Source organism: Ornithorhynchus anatinus, chromosome 1 (assembly GCF_004115215.2).
Source record: "Ornithorhynchus anatinus isolate Pmale09 chromosome 1, mOrnAna1.pri.v4, whole genome shotgun sequence".
Lineage (NCBI taxonomy): Eukaryota > Metazoa > Chordata > Mammalia > Monotremata > Ornithorhynchidae > Ornithorhynchus > Ornithorhynchus anatinus.
Window position 1 is genome coordinate 107,755,213 of NC_041728.1, and position 21,283 is coordinate 107,776,495.

Below are 21,283 nucleotides of genomic sequence, written 5' to 3' on the forward strand. Positions count from 1 at the left end.
ACAAATTCAATCAGTCATTAGTATTTATTGAGCACCCACTGTGTTCAGAGAGAGCCCTGTACCAAATTCATTCATTCAGTAGTATTTATTGAGCGCTTACTATGTGCAGAGCACTGTACTAAGCGCTTGGAATGAACAAGTCGGCAACAGATAGAGACAGTCCCTGCCGTTTGATGGGCTTATAGTCTAATGGGGGAGACAGACAAGAATTCAATAGAGTGAGTGGTCATAATCCCTGCCCTCAAGGAACTTTCAGTTTCTTTGGAGAGACGGACGTTCAAACAACCTAAAGACAGGAGGAAGAAAGAAAGGAAGATATGTACATGAGTTAGTGTTTAAGTAACATTTAAGTAAATGTTGTCTATCATCTCCAACAGGTGATCACTGTCCCCTCCTTCAAAACCTAAACGCACATCTCTTCCAAGAGCCTTCTCTGACTAAGCCCTCATTTCCTCTTCTCCTATTCTCTTCCGCATCACCCTTGCATTGGATTTTCACTCTGAAGTCATCCCTCCCTCGGCCCCAAAGCATTTATGTACATATCTGTAATTAATGATTATTAACGTCTCTCTCCCTCCTCCAAGGTCACTGTGGGCAGGGAACACGTCTACCAACTCTGTTATATTGTATTCTCTATACACAGTAGGCGTTCAATAACTATGATTGATTGACAATAGGGTCTGTAAAATGTACTTACGTGTGAGCGTTTCGGAGACACGGAAATGCCGAATAGCATTTGGAGGGATATAACTTGAGGAGATAAGAAATGAATGTGGGAAGGCCTCCTGGAGGAGGTGTGATTTCAAAACTTTGGATCTGACGGATTTGAAGTGGGAGAGAATTCCAAGCAAGGGGAAGGGCTCGATTAAGAGGTCAGCCGTGAGAGAGACCAGAACGAGCCACAATGAAAGGAATGGTGAGTGTGAGGTGGTGGGGAGGAAGGGGGTAGTGAGAGAGGAGGGTAGATAGGGAGGTGGGAGAGAATTGTTTGAGCACCTTTAAGGCCAATGGTTGGAGTTTCTCATTGACAAAGAGAGGAATTGAGGGCTTTTATTTGTGCCTCAAGAGGGAAAATTAGATAGGCAGTCCTGGGATCCCAGTGGAACAAATGGAGGAATCTAGAAATCGACTAAGATGGGGGAGCACTTTTGCCGGGAGAGGGAGTGCTGGTGAGAAGGCCTGTTAGGAGGCTGCCCTTCGTAGCTGTCACCACCGCAGTAGCCACCCGCCGGAGGGCAGTCAGAGTCCAGGATAGTCCCTTACCCCTCCTTCGACCCCAAAGGACTTATGTACTTATCTGTAATTAATTTATATTAATGTCTATCTCTTCCCCCTCTTGACTGTAAGGTCACTGTGGGCAGGCAACACGCCTACCAACTATGTCCTACTGTATTCTGTATATACAGTAAGGGCTCCCCCTATGTCCCCTGGGTAGACCTAGCTACCAGAGGAGCACATTCAGATGCTGTCAGACCTTTATGGCACTTTGCTTCGTAATCCCTCAGCCACCAGAACTTGAAATTGGATGTGTGGGAAGACAGGACCCTTCCTCCCCCCCCCCCCGCCCCACAGAGCATCATCAGTGGTATTATTCATGGCTCAATGGAAAGAGCACAGGCTTTGGAGTCAGGGGTCATGAGTTCAAATCCCGGCTCTGCCACTTGTCAGCTGTGTGACTTTGGGCAAGTCACTTCACTTCTCTGGGCCTCAGTTACCTCATCTGTAAAATGGGGATTAAGACTGTGAGCCCCACGTGGGACATCCTGATTCCCCTGTGTCTACCCCAATGCTTAGAACAGTGCTCGGCACGTAGTAAGTGCTTAACAAATACCAACATTATTATTATTGAGCACTCACCCTGTGCAGAGCACTGCACTAACCACCTGGGAGAGTATAGTACAAACAGAGGAATACGTGTGTGTCGGGGGAGGCGGTCCCAGACTAAGCCCCCCATTTCCTCTGCTCCCCCTCTCCATCACCCCGACTTGCTCCCTTTGCTCTGCCCCCCCCCCATAGCATTTGTGTATATATGTACATATTTATAATTCTATGTATATATAAATGATGTGTTTATATCTATAGTTCTGTTTATTTATGTTGGTGTTATTGATGCCTGTTTACTTGTTTTGATGCCCGTTTCCCATCTTCTAGACTGTGAGCCCCTTTTGGGCAGGGATTGTCTCTCTCTGTTGCTGAATTGTACTTTCCAAGCACTTAGTACAGTGCTCTGCACACAGTAAGCGCTCAATAAATATGATTGAATGAATGAAGAAATGAATGATGCAAGGCTGCAAGGGGAAGGAAGGTAGGCAGAACATTTTAGATGCCATGGGGTGGATGCCACCTGTAGTTTGAGAAAGGTATCCCTGGGTTGTCATTTTCCAGCCTTGCTCCTTTATTTTGGGTTTTTCTCAGACATGGTGGGGAGGGGTGGGAAGAGCTGTAGACTCTAGACTAAACTCGTTGTGGGTGGGGAACTTTTCTACCAACTCAGCTATGTCTGCTTGTCCAAGTGTTTTAGTACAGTGCTCTGCACACAGTAAGTGCTCGATAAATACCATTGATTGATGTAGAGTTTGTAACGCACACGCATTGTGTGGTCCTTCAGTGTGTTAATATGTCTGTTTGAACAGTAATCAAACGTAGTATGATAAATGCTAATTCTGATGTCCTGACTTACCGTTGTTCTATTTTTCTTTTAGCATAAAGGCGTGCCATGGATTGCCTCTTATAAATGGACAAAGCTGCGACTCATATGCAACGGTCTCTCTTGTGGGCCCTTCTAGGTAATCCTCCTTGAAAGTGGTTCACAGTGAGGTTTTGAGGTTTTTGAGGTGTTTGATTGTGATTTTTTTCCCCTTAATATAGGGGACATAGGGAGCAAATGTTAAGCAAACTGCAGTTTTTTACTAGAGGCTCAAAGGGATGGTCTTTCAAAGCAGTCTGGTGTATTTTTCTGACACGTCTGTCGATGAGGGCCGGCAGTTGTAAAAACCGGGAGAGCCTCAGGGTTATCGAACTGACTTACCGGGCCTAGAGCCCGAAGAAGAGCCCAGGGTCCCCCGAGTTCCTGAAGTCTCCTTCTCCTTCGTCGCCAGAGCACGCATCTCAATGATCTTGCTCTCTGAGACTTCTACCGGGAGACCCACTGAGCGATCCTCACTGGTTCCTATCAGGTGGAGATGGGCATGTCAGGGGAGAGGTAGTCCCTCGAGCCATCCCCAGTTATGGAGCGAGCCTAGCCAGTGCAGCATTTTTGCAAGATGGGTCTGAATGGTGGAGTTACAGACCACATGAGAGGAAGTAAGAAGGAAGAGAAACCCTTGCTCAGCCCTGCACACGAGAGCAGGGGGTGGGAGGGGGACGTGGGCTGCTCAGAATCTGGCAGCCGATCTGGAAGCCACTGAGTGAGCTGCCTCTTCCCCGACCCTCTGTGAGGTTTGCAGTGGGATGTGGGCTCGTGCAGGAGCTTGTCGCCAATTGCCATCGGCCCGTGGAGTCTCTTGACCGGGTGGGGAGGTGGGAGCGGCTGCCCATGTGAGAGGGCTGGAAAGGGGAGGGGAAAGACGGTTCAGGAAGCATCGACGGGCCAGGGAGCCCATGCATTGTTTTGAAACCCCCCCTGGAAGGCCAAGTTGCTCTTCAACTAGGATCTTGATGGGCTTTAAATGAAAAGAGCAAGATCCTGGAGCATTTTCCAAATGAACCTATGTTCTCTGGCACATCCGTGGGAGAACCCAAATGGGCAACGTGCCGACATGGGAGGCAGTCCTGCTCACTAGGAATGAGGGCTGGGACGAGAGAGCCGTTCGCGAGTTTGGGAAAAATTTTTCCTGTTACTCTGCTGCCTTCTAGAGAGGGCATAGGTCATCCCCACCACATTCCCCAGGGATTTCTTTCCACCCCGGCCATGGCCCCTCACCGTGACGCATTAGCTACTAACATAAAGCTCCTTGACAGATACCAACTTTCAGCCCCGCTGCCCAACGTAATCATGGGAATGAAAAGCAGAGTTTGATTACCTAGATCAAGCAGGGTGTGGTCTCCTTGAAGACAAAATAATGCAAAGTCTCCTTTTAGGGTATTCCATTTAGTCTAGTTGGAGCTGTTCGCTTTAGAAGTATAGTAGTTCTTTGGGAGCCACGGTTTATCCCGGGACAAGTTGTTACAATGAAAGCTTAGGGCTCCCTGCTTGAAAATAGCACGTTCTATAATTGTGCACTGTCAAGTTGTACAAGATTAAACTCTACCACATTGGAACAGGAATGACCAAAAGAAGACCAAAGTAAAGAAGAAAACAAGCAATCCGCAGTTCAACGAAATCTTTTATTTCGAGGTAACAGAATTTTTTGAACTTAAATAATCAGCCTGAGCAGAATATCTAAGCCACTTACCCTCTGCCAAGCATTGTACTAAGCACTGGGGTAGATATTAGATTATCGGGTCCCACATGGGCTTCACAGAGTAAGAAGATGGAAGAACAGGTATTGAAACCCCATTTTGCAGATGAGGTACCTGTGTTCAAGTATATGTGTATGTGTATATATGTATGTATATATGTATATATCCATCTATTTAGAGCTCTCATATACATATATATATGAGAAGCAGCATGGCTTTGTAGATAGAACATGGTCTTGGGCATCAGAAGGACCTGGGTTCCAATCCCAGCTCTGCCACAAGTCTGCTGTGTGGTCTTGGGTAAGTCACTTAACTTCTCTGGTCTTCAGCAGTTACCTCATCTGTAAAATGGGGATGAGAGTGTGAGCCCCATGTGGGACAGAGACTGTGTCCAACCTGATTACCTTCTATCTACCTCAGTGCTTAAAACAGTGCTTGGCACATAGTAAGTGGTTGACAAGTGCCATAATTATATACATGCATATATATATTGCTTATTTCAATATTACACCTTCATCTTGGTCCACTCACAGCCTTTCTTTTTCTCAAGTTATTCTAGTGCCTTCCGTAAAGGGAGGCCGCGAGAAGCCAAAAGGGAGGGCTCCACAGTCCCCAGTCACAGTGTGGAAGTGACTGCTTCTTGACATCTGTAGCTCCAGGGACAGTGCTTAATTATTATTATTATTATTATTATTATTATTATTGGGGTATTATTATTGTATCACTACACCTTGTAGATTGTACTAAGCAGTGGGGGGCATGTAATATAATTAGATTAGATGTAGTCCCCGTCCCACATAGCATTCACAGTCCAAAGGGATGGAAAAACAGGTATCTTATTCCCATTTTGCAGATGAGGAAACTGAGGCTCAGAGAGGTTAAGTAAGTGGCCTAAAGTCACCCAGCGAGCCAGTGAAAAGCTAGGATTAGAATCCTGTTGTCCCGACTCCCAGGTCTGGGCACTTTCCACTAGATCGTACTGCTTCTCCCACTTCCTTCCCATTCAGCAGCCTGCACCTATGTAGGACGTAGGGTCGGTTTCTGTTTATCTCTGGGGCATTATCTCACATCCTCATGAACAAAGAGTAAAACGGAAAGTTTTCCTTATCGAATCAAAGCCAGAGGCACTCGAGGAAGCGCACACACCAAGCCATTCAGAAACTTCTTACACAGTCCCGACCACCTTCTGGGTTATAGGAGGCCCAGCAGCCTCTAGGCAATGGGAAGCTGGGGGGGGAGGACGGGAGGTGGCCGAGGAGGTTGTGGGGAGGGGGTGCCGTGGGGAGGAGGAGGAGGAGGCTGGTTTCTTTGACAAAGCAGCATGGCCTCTTGGAAAGAGCATGGGCCTGGAAGCCAGAGGACCTGGGTTCTAATCCCAGCTCCGCCACATACTTCTTGCGTGGCCTTGGGTGAGTCATTTAATGTCTTTGGGCCTCAGTTGCCTCATCTGCAAAATGGAGGTTCGATACCTGTTCTTCCACCTTCTTAGGCTGTGAGCCCCATATGGGACCTGATTATCTGGTATCTATCCCAGAGCTTAGTATGGTGCTTGGCACGTAGCAAGTGCTTAAGAAGTACCAAAATTATTACTATTATTTTTTGCAGTCCCATGGAGCCCTCAGCACACTCCCAACCTCTAAAGCCAGAAGTCTGAAGCTGTTTGCTCAGAGCCACTTCAGCTGAGAGATGAAGGAAGGAGTTGCTCTACTAGCCCCAGATAGAAATCTCTGGGTCTATTTTGATGTATTTCTTTATTTATTTTGATTTATCCCTTTCAGAAAGAGTTCCAACCCTACTCCTGGTGGAAACCAATAAGATAATGGATCAGTGACCTAAAATTATTTTTAGGGTTGATTTTAACAAATCCTCCTTCCCTGTTCCCACCGGCGTCATCGCTGTTTAATACTGGTTTAGAATCCGGCGAGGTGCAAAGTACTGCTCTGGGGACTGTGCAAAATTAAACCGAAACTAGAGGCAGCCCCTGCCCTCCAGAAGAAGCAATATATCCTAGTGGAAAGAGCACAGGCCTGGGAGTCAGAGGACTTGTGTTCTAATCCTGGCTTCATTACATGTCTGCTGTGTGACCTCGGGCAAGTCACTTATTTCACTTGTCTGTGCCTCAGTTTTCACACTGTAAAATGGGAATTAGATGCCTCTTCTCCTCCTTCTTATACTGTGAACCCCGGGTAGCACAGGGACTGTGTCCAACCTAATTAACTTTCACCTACCCCATTGCTTAGAATTGGGTTTGACACTTGCATAACAAATACCACTAAAAAACAAAGGTGATAGGAGAAAAGCCCAAGGAGAGGGTGGCATTTAAATTCGGAAGTTAGGTTTTTTTTGGTGAGGGGTGGTTTCACAACTGAGGGGAAAACCGCCCCCCTCCGAAAAAAAAAACCTAAATGTGGTTTCTCCCTCATTTGTGTTCTGACTGGAAAATTGAGATACGGGGGAAGAGAGCCTGATGGCTTTGACTATCCTTGCTGCTCCCATCCTTCTCCAGGCTTGTGCCTGCAAGTGTCTATCTATGAATTTCTTTGGAGTTCTTGGTTTTGTGGGGAGATTTCTGTTTAATGGGAAGGGAAGGGAATCCAAAATCCTGTAGGGCTTGTAAAAAATATTTACAGAGGTGTGTTTCTTTACAGGTCACCAGATCCAGTAGCTACACCAAGAAATCCCAATTTCAGGTAGAAGAAGAAGACATCGAAAAGCTAGAAATAAGGTATGTGCTCAAGGCTGTTTGAACTTGGCTCCTTCGGGAACTGTATAAAATCCCTTGAATAGAAATAAATGGGCAATGTAAACTTTGATATGTGTTCAGAACCAAATCAGGTCCAAATTTGTGGGCCCACTAGAAAACTTAGGATGCAGTCTAGGATATGTGCTTAAACTATTAAAAACACACGGTATATGCGCACACATATATCTGTGCTAGTAAATATTTTTCCAGATTCCACTTTTTTTGGGCCATGCAAATTCAAAAGAACAGCTCTCACTCCTTCTAATGGGAAATGTTCTGCAAAAAAGACCACAAAGAAATCCATTGTAACCAAGTAGCATAGCCCTGGTGGAGAGAGCACGGGCCTACATGTCAGAAGGACCTGGCTTGTAATCCTGGCCCCACCACTTGTCTGCTGCGTGACCTTGAGCAAGTCACTTCATTTCTCTGTGCCTCAGGTACCTCGTCTGTAAAATGGATGTTAAAAAACTGTGAGCCCCATGTAGGACATGGACTGTGTCTAATTTGATTAACTTGTAACTTGTACCTATGAACCCCAATACTTAATAGAGTGCCTGGCATGTAGAAAGAGCTTAACAAATACCATTTTTTACCAAAAAGGAAGCGTTAATTAATGTTTACATGTTATTGTCTGATAAGCATTGATTTTGATCACTCCAAACTAGTTTTATTTTTCCAGCCCCTTTTCGCAATTTTAACTTAAAACAAAGATGCAAAGATTATTCTCAAGAGCAATCATGACCTCAACAAACCTAGTATTAATTTTCTTGTTCTTCTTAACATATCTGCTGTTTAACAGAAATATAAGTGAGGTAAGAAGTATAGTAAGATGAGTCAATAAGGTGCATGTGTTTGGAATCTGGTTTCTGAAGCTTTCAGCAGCTGAGCAATAGTTTGCCAATAAGAATGCATGTCAAGGTGTGGTGTTAGCAGAGTGTTCATTTAAAGTGTCATATTTTTCACGTAATTGAGGTGTGCCTATAATAGAACCGGATGATATGTGTGCATTGAAATACGAGTTGCAGGCACTTGAGAAAGAAACTCCATGATTTCATTTTGTTTCTTTGCTCAAATCACACAGACCTGACCTTACAATGTTGACTTCTACAGGAGAAAAAGTCTGACTGGAAACTAGCACAAAAGCCCTGGCTGTCTTCTAGATTCTTTGATAACTCTTTGTGGTTTTTTAAAGAAACTTCTTGTCTTGCCTAGATAGCTAGGTGTGGTGATTCTAACATGTCCTTTGTGCAAGCATGCAGAAGCAGTGTTGCAGCACTGATAGAGCTGTTTGAACGTGATTGGGGTCTCTTCAGCGTTGCACGAAAATTTAAACCCTTCTTCAATTTTTAGGGTCGACTTGTGGAACAATGGAAACCTGGTCCAGGACATTTTTCTAGGGGAGATTAAGGTTCCTGTGAAGGTACTAAGGAATGATTCCTCTCATCAAGCCTGGTAAGAAGGAATAACAGCGACAAAGATCTATCCCATCTAGAGAGCTCAACCCTTGGGATCACAATTGTTCCGGAAGAGATTTGGCTGGAATTTTGGCAAGTGGATAGTCAGTCATTCAATCAATCAGTGATATTTATTGAGCACATACTGTGTGCAGAGCACTGGACTAAGCACTTGGGAAGAGTCCAATACAATAGAGTCGGTAGACACATTCCCTGCCCACAGTGAGTTTACGGTCTAGAGGATAGTGAGAGAGGCCCTTTTGCCTTTGGGTCAGAAATAGCCAGTGACTTACTGGAAGCCTGGAGCCTGTTGTGCACAAAGGAACTAGGGGACAAACAGCCCGCAGACAGTCGTCCGAGGGAAAAAGTCATCCTTTCCAAAGTAGGAAGCTCACCCGAGGGAGGAGACCAGGAACATCCAAGAGGGGCAAGTTAGCTGCAAACAGGAAATTAGGCTGGCCAAAGCATGTAACAAAAGCATAGTCGTATATATCAAAAGTCGGAAGTCCGGGAGGGAATCGATGGGGTCACTTGACGATTGTCGAGTAAAAGTACTTCCAGGAGTGGAAAAAAAGAGAGGCGAGAGACTCGGGGGATTCTTTATCTTGGGTCTTTGCTGAGGAAGATGCAGAGGCAGTTCCCATACCCCAAATGTTTTTTGTTTTTTGTTTTTGTTTGTTTTGCTTTTTTCCCTGGCCACAGAGGAACTGGATCAAATTGTGGTCACCATACAGGATGTTTCAAACCAAACTGACAAACTAGATGTAATATATCACTAGAGCTGGTAGGTGGCATCTCTGTCTGAGCACTCTGGAAAGGGATTCCAGACCTTGAGCCAGTGAACGAACCAACACGATGCCACTGGCACTCCTCTCTTTCAGAGGGATTTCCAGTGGTAGCCCTGGAAAGTCTAGACCCGGGAGCCTTCTAACTCTTGGCAGATTAATAGCTTGTACTATGATTAAGTTTAGAATCAGTAAGCATTGTTAAGGAAAAGACTGCACATCCCTGAAAAGGAAAATCATGTCTCTCTAATTGACCCAGCCTCTTTGAACAGACCAGTAGGCATATGGGTGAAGAAAAAACAATGGGTGTAATATATCTGGATTTGCAGACAGTTTTTGAAAAGGTTCCATACCACAAGCTTCAAAGAAAAACAAACCAAATAATATTGGGATTGGAGAGGATGTTTTGTAGGGCTATAAAACAGAATAAAAGGTAGGAAGCAAAGGGCAGAGATTATTATGATTACTAACAAATGCTGTTAAGTCATTTCCGATTGATAGCAACTCTATGGATATATTTTCTGCAGTATGTCCCGTCTTGTGCTGTAATCTGTAACCTTGCCAGGGCAGAGATCTAAAAGTGATCTTTTTCAGGATAGAGAAGTATAATAACAGGATTCCCCCAGAGTTCAGCATTGGGACCAGTTTTGTTTAGCATTTTCCTAAGTGATCTGGAAAAGAAAGTATGCGGTGAAATCTCCAGGTATTCAAATGGCTCTAAGCTGTGCAGATGGGGAAAAACTGCAGGAAGACTGCATAAAGTGAAATGCATAGACCAATAAGTGACAGTTGTGATGTGCCTCTAGAACAATGTATAGGAAATTTTTATGTGATGGTGGGCAGGGAGCCACCAGTCATGACTCAGGAAAGCTGCGTGGCATAGAGGGAAGAATATGGACCTAGGAGTCGGAGGTCCTGGGTTCTAATCCCAGCTCTGTTCCGTGCTTGCTCTGTGACCATAACTCCTCTGGGCCTCAGTTCTCTCATCTATAAAATGGGGATTAAAGCTGCGAGAGCCATATGGGGACCTGGACTGTCTGATTATCTTGGATCTACCCGAGCGCTTAGTACAGTACCTGGCACATAGCACATGCTTAAGAAGTACCATTAAAGAAAAAAGAAGGAAGATATCTCGAGTGACTGCCGACTGTTATTTTAAATCATATGTCCAGTGTGCAGTGGCAGCCAAAAAAGCCATCCAAATGCAGGATATTACCTGGAAGGGGATAGAAAAGAAAATCAAAAGGAGAATTTTACAATCTCCTCTAGACTGTAATCTTGTTTTGGGCAGGGAACTCGTCTGCTAACTCTTTGTATTGTATTCGACCAAGCGCTTAGTACAGTGCTCTACACATAGTAAGCGCTCAATAAATGCCATTGACTGATTAACTCCAAATTGATGGAGAGTTCATGCATGCACACACATATACACGCACACACCCTAGAAACAGCCCTTACCCCCCCTCCATACTGTGTGCAGTTCTAGTGCGGAGAAACTATTTGATGGCTACTGTCCTTGTACCATCTTTGTACCCTTGAACCCCTAACTTTCTCTCTGGCAACCTCTTGTCCAAACAAAGCAAGGAAAAAGAATATGGCATTCATCCCCTTAGGGAGTTGTTTGGATATCAAGATTAGGTTCCTCCGGACTCCTGCTAATGTCAGAGACAAAATACCGAACAGAATGAGCCATTGGTCTGACCCAACAATAGAATCACATATGTTCTTGAAAATTGTGTTTGTGCAGTAGATGTTGCGTGTGTGTGTGTGTGTGAAAGAGAGGCAGGGAGGCAAAAGAGAAAAGGTACCAGGTGCTGCAGATGTTTAAGTACAACAAAACAAGGGTTTCACCTTTTCAGCCACACAGGCACTCAAAAATGAAATTCACCATCATATTTTTTGAAAGACGTGTGTGTGCACTCCATAAGCAGTAAGTGCTCAGTGAATAAGATTGAATGAGTGAATAAATGCTAAAATAATAAAAGTAAATGCTATTCCTATTTTTCTGGTACTAGACACTCACTAGTTTTATGTTATAATATTGTAGATGTTTATCGATTGTGTTCCTCTATGAGCTTTTTGTGGGCAGGGAACATGTCTACTAACTCTGTTGTATTGTACTCTTCCAAGCACTTAGTACAGTACTCTGCACTCAGTAAGTGCTCAATAAATACCACTGATTGATTTCATTTTTTATAGTGGCAGCATCCCTGTGTGGAGTTGCTTGCAACCGCCTAGAAACCAAGAAACTGTGTGCCTGGAAAATGTCAGATTACCAATCCAGTTTATTGCGTCTCTGAGCTGATCTGTAGGCAGCCCCAGGATTTTAGATAAAGGATGGGTCTAGAGTTGCAAATTACCGTGCAACTGAACTTGACTGCGATTGCATTCTCTAGTGAATACACTCTGAGTTTGTTTCTCATGATTCTCTGGTGTTTACAGGACTCGCTTTTGAAACATTTGAAACATTTGAAATGACTGTGCAGGGGAAATGATTCCCTCTTCTCCAGATCAATCCATGACAAATTTGTGTCTTCCCACATATTCACTCAAAGAAATACGAATGATTGTTGGATCATCAGTGGTTTTGTAGACACAATTCAGGGTTGATTTAAAACCCGTTGGTCTCCCCCCAGTGTAAACACTATTTTTTTTTTTTTGACTATGTAATTGGGTTATCTTGGGTGTTTTCTGATGGGCAATGAGACTGCCTGTTGGATTCCTCGCACATCTATCTTTTCCAGTTTTCCTCTCCCTTCTTTAGGAAAGAAAGCCTAGGGCAACTTGGCTATTTCTTATTCATTCATTCATTCAGTTGTATTTATTAAATGCTTCCTGTGTGCAGAGCACTAAGCGCTTAGGAAAGTACAATACAACAATAAAGAGTGACAATCCCTGCCCACAATGAGCTCATAGTCTAGAGATGGGGAAGCAGACATCAATACAAATAAACAGATATCAATACAAATAAATACAATTACAGATATATGCGTGAGTGCAGTGGGGCTGAGATGGGGAGAAGAGCAAAGGGAGCAAGAAGGGTGACGCAGAAGGAAGTGGGAGATGAGGAAAAATGGGGCTTAGGCTGGGAAGGCTTTTTGGAGGAGATGTGCCTTCAGTAAGGCTTTGAAGGCAGGGAGAGTAATTGTCTGGCAGATTTGAGGAGGGAGGGCACTCCAGGCCAGAGGCAGGATGTGGGCCAGGGGTCGGTGGCGAGTCAGGTCTGATCGAGGCACAGTGAGAAGGTTAGCGTCAGAGGAGCAAAGTATGCGAGCTGGGTTGTAGAAGGAGGGAAGCGTGATGAGGTAGGAGGGGGCAAGATGATGGAGAGCTTTAGAGTCAATGGTGAGGAATTTTTGTTTGATACAGAAGTGGATAGGTAGCCACTGGAGATTTTTGAGGAGGGGGGTGAAATGTCCTGAAAATGTCTACAGAAACATGATCCAGGCAGTGGAGTGAAGCATGGACTGGAGTGGGGAGAAAGATTCAGCACTTCCACTTTCAACCTTTTTCTGCTCTCATTCCCCTTACCATTCTACTTTGGAGAAACACAAGTCTCCGAAACCACGCTTCCTCCGCACTGTGGGTTGCCCCAGATCGTTACAGTTCAGCCACGTGCCCCTCACATTGAAAGGGGGCCTGCAAATTGTTTGAATGATGGGAATGTCAATCTCAGTTTTGCTTTCCTGATGCAACATCAACCATCTTGCAATATCAGAAACTGAGAAAAGTTGGCAGTAAATCAGGAGAACTTAAAAGAACGGGTGAAACCTCTGCAGCAGGAGGAGTAATAGCATTTATTGAGCACTCCCTGTATGCAATTCATCTTGCTACTAATTAGCTCTTGGGAAAGAAAAAACACTGTGCCACATTCCCTGCCCACAAAGAGCTTACATTTTAATGAGGGAGACAGACATAAAAATATGCATAGAGTAATCAAAAGAAATAATTGAATCTGCAGTTGAATAAACTTAATCAGTGGTATTTATTGAGCATATATTATGTGCAGAGCACTGTATTACACGGTTGGAAAAAGTACAATCCAATTGAGTTGGTAGACGCAATCCCTGCCCACAAGGAGCTTACAGTCTACCAGAGTCAGATGTTAAACCACAGATGGGGAAAGCAGTAGCATATAAAAATGTGTACATAAGTTCTGGGGACCGGGGTGAGTATCAAAGTCCTTAAGAGGTATACAGCCAAGTGCATCATTGACACAGAAGGGAGGGTGGATAGGGAAAATGTGGGCTTAGTTAAGGAAAGCCTCTTTTGAGGAGCTGTGATTTTAGGAAAGATTTTGAGGATGGGGAGAGAGGTGGTCTGTTATATATGAATGGGGAGGGAGTTCAAGCCAGAAGAAGGACATGAACAAGGAGTCAGTGGTGGAGACAGTTGAGATTGAGGTACAGTGAATAGGTTGGCATGAGAGGAGCCAAACGCATGGGCTGCGTTGTAGTAGGAGATCAGTGAGGTAAGGTAGGAGGGAGAGAGGTGATTGAGTGTCTTAAAGCCAATGTGAAGGAGTTTTGGTTTGAGTTTTGGTTTGGTATGGGAGTGGATGGGCAACCACTAATGATTTTTGAGGAGTGGAGAGTTCTGGACTGAATGTTCAGAAAGAATCAGCATCTAGGGCATAAGTGCCAAGGATAGGTATAAATTACTATGTGTTAGAGCTGGCTGATGGATTTATATAATCTGGGAAGCTGGGAATTAATTGGGACACTTTTGGACGAGCTGGGATTTCAGAAGGATTCTGAATATAGAGAGGGCTGTGACCTCTCAGATTTAGGGAGGAAGGCTTCCCAAGCCGAGGGAGCATCCTGAGGGGGTGGAGGCAAGAGAGGTTTGTGTATTTGTTTTTTACGGTATTTGTTAAGCATTTACTATGGACCAGTCCCTGTTCTAAGCACTGGAGTAGGTACAAGCAAATCAGGTTGGACACTGACCATGTCCCACATGGGGCGCTCAATCTTAGCCCCCCTTTTCAGATGAGGTTACTGAGGTACAGAGAAGTTAAGTGGCTTGACCAAGGTCACACTGCAGATAAGTGGCAGAGCTGGAAATAAAATCCAGATCCTTCTGACTCCCAGACCTGTGCTCTAACCCACCAGGCCACCCTGCTTCTCAGGTTGAGTTGAAAATTAGCTCAAGAGGAGCAAAGAGAACAGATAGGTAAGACAGGGTGAGTTGGCGGAAAGCCTTGAAGCTGTGAGTTTTGGCGTGATCCAGAGGAATACAGAAAGCCAGTGGAGGCTTTTGAAGAGTAGAGAGCTGTGGGGTGAGTGACACTTCAAGATGATGATCCGTGATGCATTGTTTAGTGGAGATTGGAAGCTTGTTGTGAGCAGGGAGTGGGTCTGTTTATTGTTATACTATACTCTCCCAAGTGCTTAGTACAGTGCTTTGGACGGGTGACTGGAGGCAGGAAGACCTGAGGAGACTGATATCTGGTCAGATGGCAGCGAGACTAGTGTATGACCATCCCACAGGGATGGAACCCTTGGGTGGATCCATGTGTCATGCCAGCTGCAAGATATTGGGAAATTCTCATCACAGTCAGAGTTGTGCTGCGAGGCAGATCCTGTGAGTGATGATCTAGGGAGCCACACCCCTTGAGAGAAACGGTGACTGTGCGTGACCAATCTCTAATTCAGTCAGTCAGTCAATCAGTAATGTTTATTGAGCATTTACTGTGTGCAGAAACCCTGTTCTAAGCACTTGGGAGAGTATAGTATAACAACGTTACAGACACGTTCACTGCACACAGAGAGCTTACAGTCTAGAGGGGCAGAATTCCTGATGAAACAGACTGTTGCTTCTTGGGAACTTTTCTAAGCATTAAGTTTACGCTGATCAGGTGCTTTTTAGCTGTTTGACCCATCTCTTAAATTGGTCAACTTTGTTAGAGCAATCATTTTTAAAAACTTTTTTTTTTCTTACAGGTACTTACTACAGCCAAAAGACAATGGAAGCAAGTCTTCTAAAACTGATGACCTGGGGTCACTCAGGTTAAATGTTTGCTATACAGAAGACAGTGTGCTTCCTTCTGAGTACTATAATCCTTTGAAAAATTTGCTGCTAAAATCATCAGATGTACAGGTACTTCAGTTCACGCACTTTCTTTGCAACAGTATGGGAAATGTTTAGCCAGTCAGTGTTGGTTAAAAGGTTCAGAAGTGTTACTGAAACCTCAAATATACCTTTCATTCATTCATTCATTCAATAGTATTTATTGAGCGCTTACTATGTGCAGAGCACTGTACTAAGCGCTTGGGATGAACAAGTCGGCAACAGATAGAGACAGTCCCTGCCGTTTGACGGGCTTACAGTCTAATCGGGGGAGACGGACAGACAAGAACAATGGCAATAAACAGCGTCAAGGGGAAGAACATCTCGTAAAAACAATGGCAACTAAATAGAATCAAGGCGATGTACAATTCATTAACAAAATAAATAGGGTAACGAAAACATATACAGTTGAGCGGACGAGTACAGTGCTGTGGGGATGGGAAGGGAGAGGTGGAGGAGCAGAGGGAAAAGGGGAAAATGAGGCTTTAGCTGCGGAGAGGTAAGGGGGGATGGCAGAGGGAGTAGAGGGGGAAGGGGAGCTCAGTCTGGGAACGCCTCTTGGAGGAGGTGATTTTTAAGTAGGGTTTTGAAGAGGGAAAGAGAATCAGTTTGGCGGAGGTGAGGAGGGAGGGCGTTCCAGGACCGCGGGAGGACGTGACCCGGGGGTCGACGGCGGGATAGGCGAGACCGAGGGACGGTGAGGAGGTGGGCGGCAGAGGAGCGGAGCGTGCGGGGTGGGCGGTAGAAAGAGAGAAGGGAGGAGAGGTAGGAAGGGGCAAGGTGATGGAGAGCCTTGAAGCCTAGAGTGAGGAGTTTTTGTTTGGAGCGGAGGTCGACAGGCAACCACTGGAGTTGTTTAAGAAGGGGAATGACATGCCCAGATAGTTTCTGCAGGAAGATGAGCCGGGCAGCGGAGTGAAGAATAGACCGGAGCAGGGCGAGAGAGGAGGAAGGGAGGTCAGAGAGAAGGCTGACACAGTAGTCTAGCCGGGATATAACGAGAGCCCGTAATAGTAAGGTAGCCGTTTGGGTGGAGAGGAAAGGGCAGATCTTGGCAATATTGTAGAGGTGAAACCGGCAGGTCTTGGTAACGGATAGGATGTGTGGGGTGAACGAGAGGGACGAGTCAAGGATGACACCGAGATTGCGGGCCTGAGAGACGGGAAGGACGGTCGTGCCATCCACGGTGATGGAGAAGTCTGGGAGCGGACCGGGCTTGGGAGGGAAGATGAGGAGCTCAGTCTTGCTCATGTTGAGTTTTAGGTGGCGGGCCGACATCCAGGTGGAGACGTCCCAGAGGCGGAAGGAGATGCGAGGCTGAAGGGAGGGGGAGAGGACAGGGGCGGAGATGTAGATCTGCGTGTCATCTGCGTAGAGATGGTAGTCAAAGCCGTGAGAGCGAATGAGTTCACCGAGGGAGTGAGTGTAAATGGAGAACAGAAGAGGGCCAAGAACTGACCCTGGAGGAACTCCAACAGTTAAAGGATGGGAGGGGGAGGAGGCTCCAGCGAAGGAGACCGAGAATGATCGGCCAGAGAGGTAAGAGGAGAACCAGGAGAGGACAGAGTCCGTGAAGCCAAGGTGAGATAAGGTATGGAGGAGGAGGGGATGGTCGACAGTGTCAAAGGCAGCAGAGAGGTCAAGGAGGATCAGAATGGAGTAGGAGCCATTGGATTTGGCAAGAAGGAGGTCATGGGTGACCTTAGAGAGAGCAGTCTCGGTAGAGTGGAGGGGACGGAAGCCAGATTGGAGGGGGTCCAGGAGAGAATGGGAGTTAAGGAATTCTAGGCATCGATTGTAGACGACTCGTTCTAAGATTTTGGAAAGGAAGGGTAGTAGGGAGATAGGACGATAACTGGAGGGGGAAGTGGGGTCAAGAGCGGGTTTTTTTAGGATGGGGGAGACGTGGGCATGTTTGAAGGCAGAGGGGAAGGAGCCCTTGGAGATTGAGTGGTTAAAAATAGAAGTTAAGGAAGGGAGGAGGGCAGGGGCGATGGTTTTAAGAAGGTGAGAGGGAATGGGGTCCGAGGCGCAGGTGGAGGGGGTGGCACTTGCGAGGAGGGAGGAGATTTCCTCTGAGGATACTGCAGGGAAGGATGGGAAAGTAGGGGAGGGGGTTGGGGGGGGGAGGGGAGAGGCAGAGGGGTGACTTTGGGGAGCTCAAACCTGATCGTGTTGATTTTCGTGAGGAAATAGGTGGCCAGATCATTGGGGGTGAGAGATGGGGGAGGGGGAGGAACAGGGGGCCTAAGGAGAGAGTTAAAGGTCCGGAACAATCAGCGGGGGTGACGGGCATGGGTGTCGATGAGGGAGGAGAAGAAGCTTTGCCTGGCGGAGGAGAGGGCAGAGTTAAGGCAGGAAAGGATAAATTTGAAGTGTGTGAGGTCGGCTTGGTGCTTGGACTTTCGCCAGCAGCGCTCAGCAGCTCGAGCATAGGAGCGTAGGAGGCGGACGGAGGAGGTGATCCAGGGCTGTGGGTTAGTGGAGCGAGAGCGGCGGAGGGAAAGGGGGGTGAGAGAGTCGAGATGAGTAGAGAGGGTGGAGTTGAGAGCGGAGACCTGATCGTCGAGAGTGGGAAGAGAGGACAGGGCGGCAAGGTGAGGAGAGATGCTATTGGAAAGACGGATGGGATCGAGAGAGCGGAGGTCTCTGTGGGGGAGTAGCGAAGATTTGCAGGGGGAGGGAGTGTGAGAGATGAGGCAGGTGAGAAGGTTATGGTCAGAGAGAGGGATTTCAGAGTTGGTGAGGGAGGAGATAGTGCAGCGGTAGGAGATGACGAGATCGAGGGTGTGACCGAGTCGGTGAGTGGGCGCGGTATGGTGGAGGAGGAGGTCGGCAGAGTCGAGGAGGGATAGCAGGCGGGCGGCAGAGGAGTCGTCGGGTACATCCGTATGGATGTTGAAGTCTCCAAGGATCAGAGTGGGCAGAGAGAAGGAGAGAAGGAAGGTGAGAAAGGGGTTCTCTAAGCCAGTCCAAGCGGTGTGTACCTACCTAGTGTTTGTCTCCCAAATTGTATTCCCCCGGGAGACTAGAAAATTAAACTAGTTAAGGCAGTTAAGTCCTCCTTTGTAAGACATCAGCATAAAAGTGCAGCTGACATTTCATTTATCTCATCCGTGTTTCCTCTCCTTTGTTTCGCTCTAGCCCATATCGGCTTCAGCTGCCTACATTTTGGGTGAAGTTTGTCGAGATAAATATGATGCTGTTCTGCCCCTCGTCCGATTGCTGCTGCACCACAATAAACTTGTTCCTTTTGCCACCGCAGTGGCTGAATTAGACTTGAAGAATACACAGTAGGTGTTTTGCCTTTATCTCTCTGTTCTAATATCGGGCCAGACTGAATAAGAGCCAGAAAGAGAGTAGGAGTCAAGCGTTTTACAATGCCAAGGTTTGCAAGCTTGAGAGACTGGAGAGGATGGTGGTTTTTCCACTGTGATGGGAAAGGCGGATGGAGGAGAGGACTTGGGAGGGAAGAAGAGGGGTTAGTTTTGTATCAGCCTCCTCTCTGCCTCCAGTTTCTCCTCTCTCCTGTTCATACGTCACTGCTGCCGGGTCATTTTTCTACAACGTTATTCTGCCCACGCCTCCCCACTTCTCAGAAACCTCAAATGGTTACCCATTCTTCTCCACGTCAAGCAGAAACTCCTTACTATTGGCTATAAACACTCCGTGAGCACACTCCCTTCTCTTTATCCAATCTCTTCTCCCACTACACACAAGCTTGCCTTCTTCATTTCTGTAACCTCATGGTGCCTTATTCTTATCTCTCCCACTGCCAACTTCTTGTTCACATCCTCCCTGCTGCCCGGAACACCCTCTTCCCCTCCAGTTTAACAACTACAGCTCTCCCCAATTTCAAAGCCCTTCCAAAATCACGCCTCTTTTGTGAGGCCTCCCCTGATCAATTTCTCTTTCCCTTGGGTTTTATCCCCCAATTACCACTTCTGCACTCCCGGGCTACCTATCCACAGGTTAGTATAGCTCCTTGTACATCAGTTCTTGAGCACTCACTTCTCAGTAACACCCAGAAATGCCTTTCCTTAGAGGGGGGTGGGGAGGGTGGCTTTTTAAGTAAAGACACACCCATCTCTGCAGCACTTTCATACTCACCCCAGCCTCACAGCCACTTTTGTACATATTCCTATACTCCACTATTTCCCCTTTCTGTAGTTTTCTATCTCACTCTTGTGGGCGGGGATCATGTCTATCAACTGTATTATACTGTACTCACCCAAATACTTAGAAAAGTGGTTTCCACACAGCTCAATAAACACCTTTGATTGATTCCCTTAGGACTGTTGAACACACATTACGTACCCACTAAGTCATGTATATATCCCCTTTCCCTTCTTGCTCCTATCTGCAATTTGTTTTAGTGTGTCACCTTTGTTAAATTGAAAACTTATTGAGGCCAGAGATTATGACTACTAATTCATTTCAGTCAGTCAGTCCATTATATTTATTGAGCTCTTACTGTTTTCAGAGCAGTGTTCTAAGCTTTCCTGAGAGAGAGAGAGTTGGTAGGCACTATTCTTAGGCGTAAGGAGCTTTACAGTCTCTTCCAAGTGCTTAGTGCAGTGTTCCGCATACAGTAGGCACTCAATAGATATTGTTGATTGATTGACTGGGAAGGGGAAAAACAAATCCGATCTTCTTTTCTTCTCTCCTACTTTCATAGCCCCTGCCTGAAGTAAAGAGTTTGTGAACGCGTATGAACCAAGAGGGTACAATTGAACGTGTAATTAAATAGAATAAAAATGGCAATAGCTGAATTACACCAACATACGGTTCTTCGTCCGTTTCCTAAATTTGATCTTCTTATTGTTGCATTTTAATTCCAGAGAAGCAAACACGATTTTTAGAGGCAATTCTTTGGCCACCCGATGCCTAGATGAGATGATGAAAATAGTGGGAAGGCACTACCTGAAAGTAACTCTGAAACCTATCCTGGATGAGGTATGGCAGTCTTAGAGGAGTCGGATGTCGAGGCTAGGGATTCGCAGTATGTCCACAGAGTCTCAAGGGTTGAAAAAATTAAAATAATCCAATTGTCTTCTGTTCTTCTAATTCAGATATGTGAATCCTCTAAATCCTGTGAAATTGACCCTATCAAATTGAAAGATGGGGATAATGTAGAAAACAATAAGGTAAGGAAGCGTTTTACAATGCTTAAACCAAGTCGGATTTTGCTGTAACACGGAGCTTAGTGTTGAACCTGTTTGCTGGTGGGTTTATTTTGGGGGAATCTTTTTTTTTTTTTTGTGGTATGTTGTATTTGTTAAGCACATACTATGTGCCAGGGACTGAACTAAGAGCTGGAGTAGGTACAGGCTAATCAATCATTCATTCATTAAATCTTATTTATTAAGCGCTTTCTGTGTGCAGAGCACTGTACTGAGCACTTGGGAAAGTACAATACAACAATAAACAGTGACAGTCCCTGCTGACAGTCCTTGAACACAATGAGTTCACGGTCTCAAGAGGGGAGATAGACATCAATACACATTAAACAGACAGGAATACAAATAAATACAATTACAGATATATACATGATTACTGTGGGGCTGGTGGGGAGCGGTGCAGCGGGGAGAGAGTAAAAGGAGCAAGTCAGGGCAATGTAGAAGGAGGGAGATGAGGAAAAGGTTGGACAAGCAAATCGGGTCGAACACAGTCCCTGTCCCTCATGGGGCTCACAGTCCCATTTACAGATGAGGTAACTGAGGCCCAGAGAAGTGAAGTGACTTGCCCAAGTTAAGTGGTTGCTGTGACACAGAATTGTGTTTTTTATAACCGCTGGTCTTTCAGCCTAGATGGCCTCCCTGGAGCCTACT

At 45.8% G+C, this 21,283-nt stretch overlaps 1 protein-coding gene across 1 annotated transcript in view; it reads left to right on the top strand.

The window, feature by feature from the left end:
• The window catches only part of RASA2 (RAS p21 protein activator 2), a 149,128-nt gene that overhangs the window by 96,609 nt on the left and 31,236 nt on the right, over positions 1–21,283 (top strand). The window contains exons 6-13 of the mRNA XM_029067960.2: positions 2,703–2,786; positions 4,264–4,336; positions 7,050–7,126; positions 8,495–8,596; positions 15,326–15,482; positions 18,597–18,745; positions 20,294–20,408; positions 20,525–20,599. Coding sequence (XP_028923793.1) covers positions 2,703–2,786; positions 4,264–4,336; positions 7,050–7,126; positions 8,495–8,596; positions 15,326–15,482; positions 18,597–18,745; positions 20,294–20,408; positions 20,525–20,599 — 832 coding nt within the window. The remainder of the gene's footprint in view (positions 1–2,702; positions 2,787–4,263; positions 4,337–7,049; positions 7,127–8,494; positions 8,597–15,325; positions 15,483–18,596; positions 18,746–20,293; positions 20,409–20,524; positions 20,600–21,283) is intronic.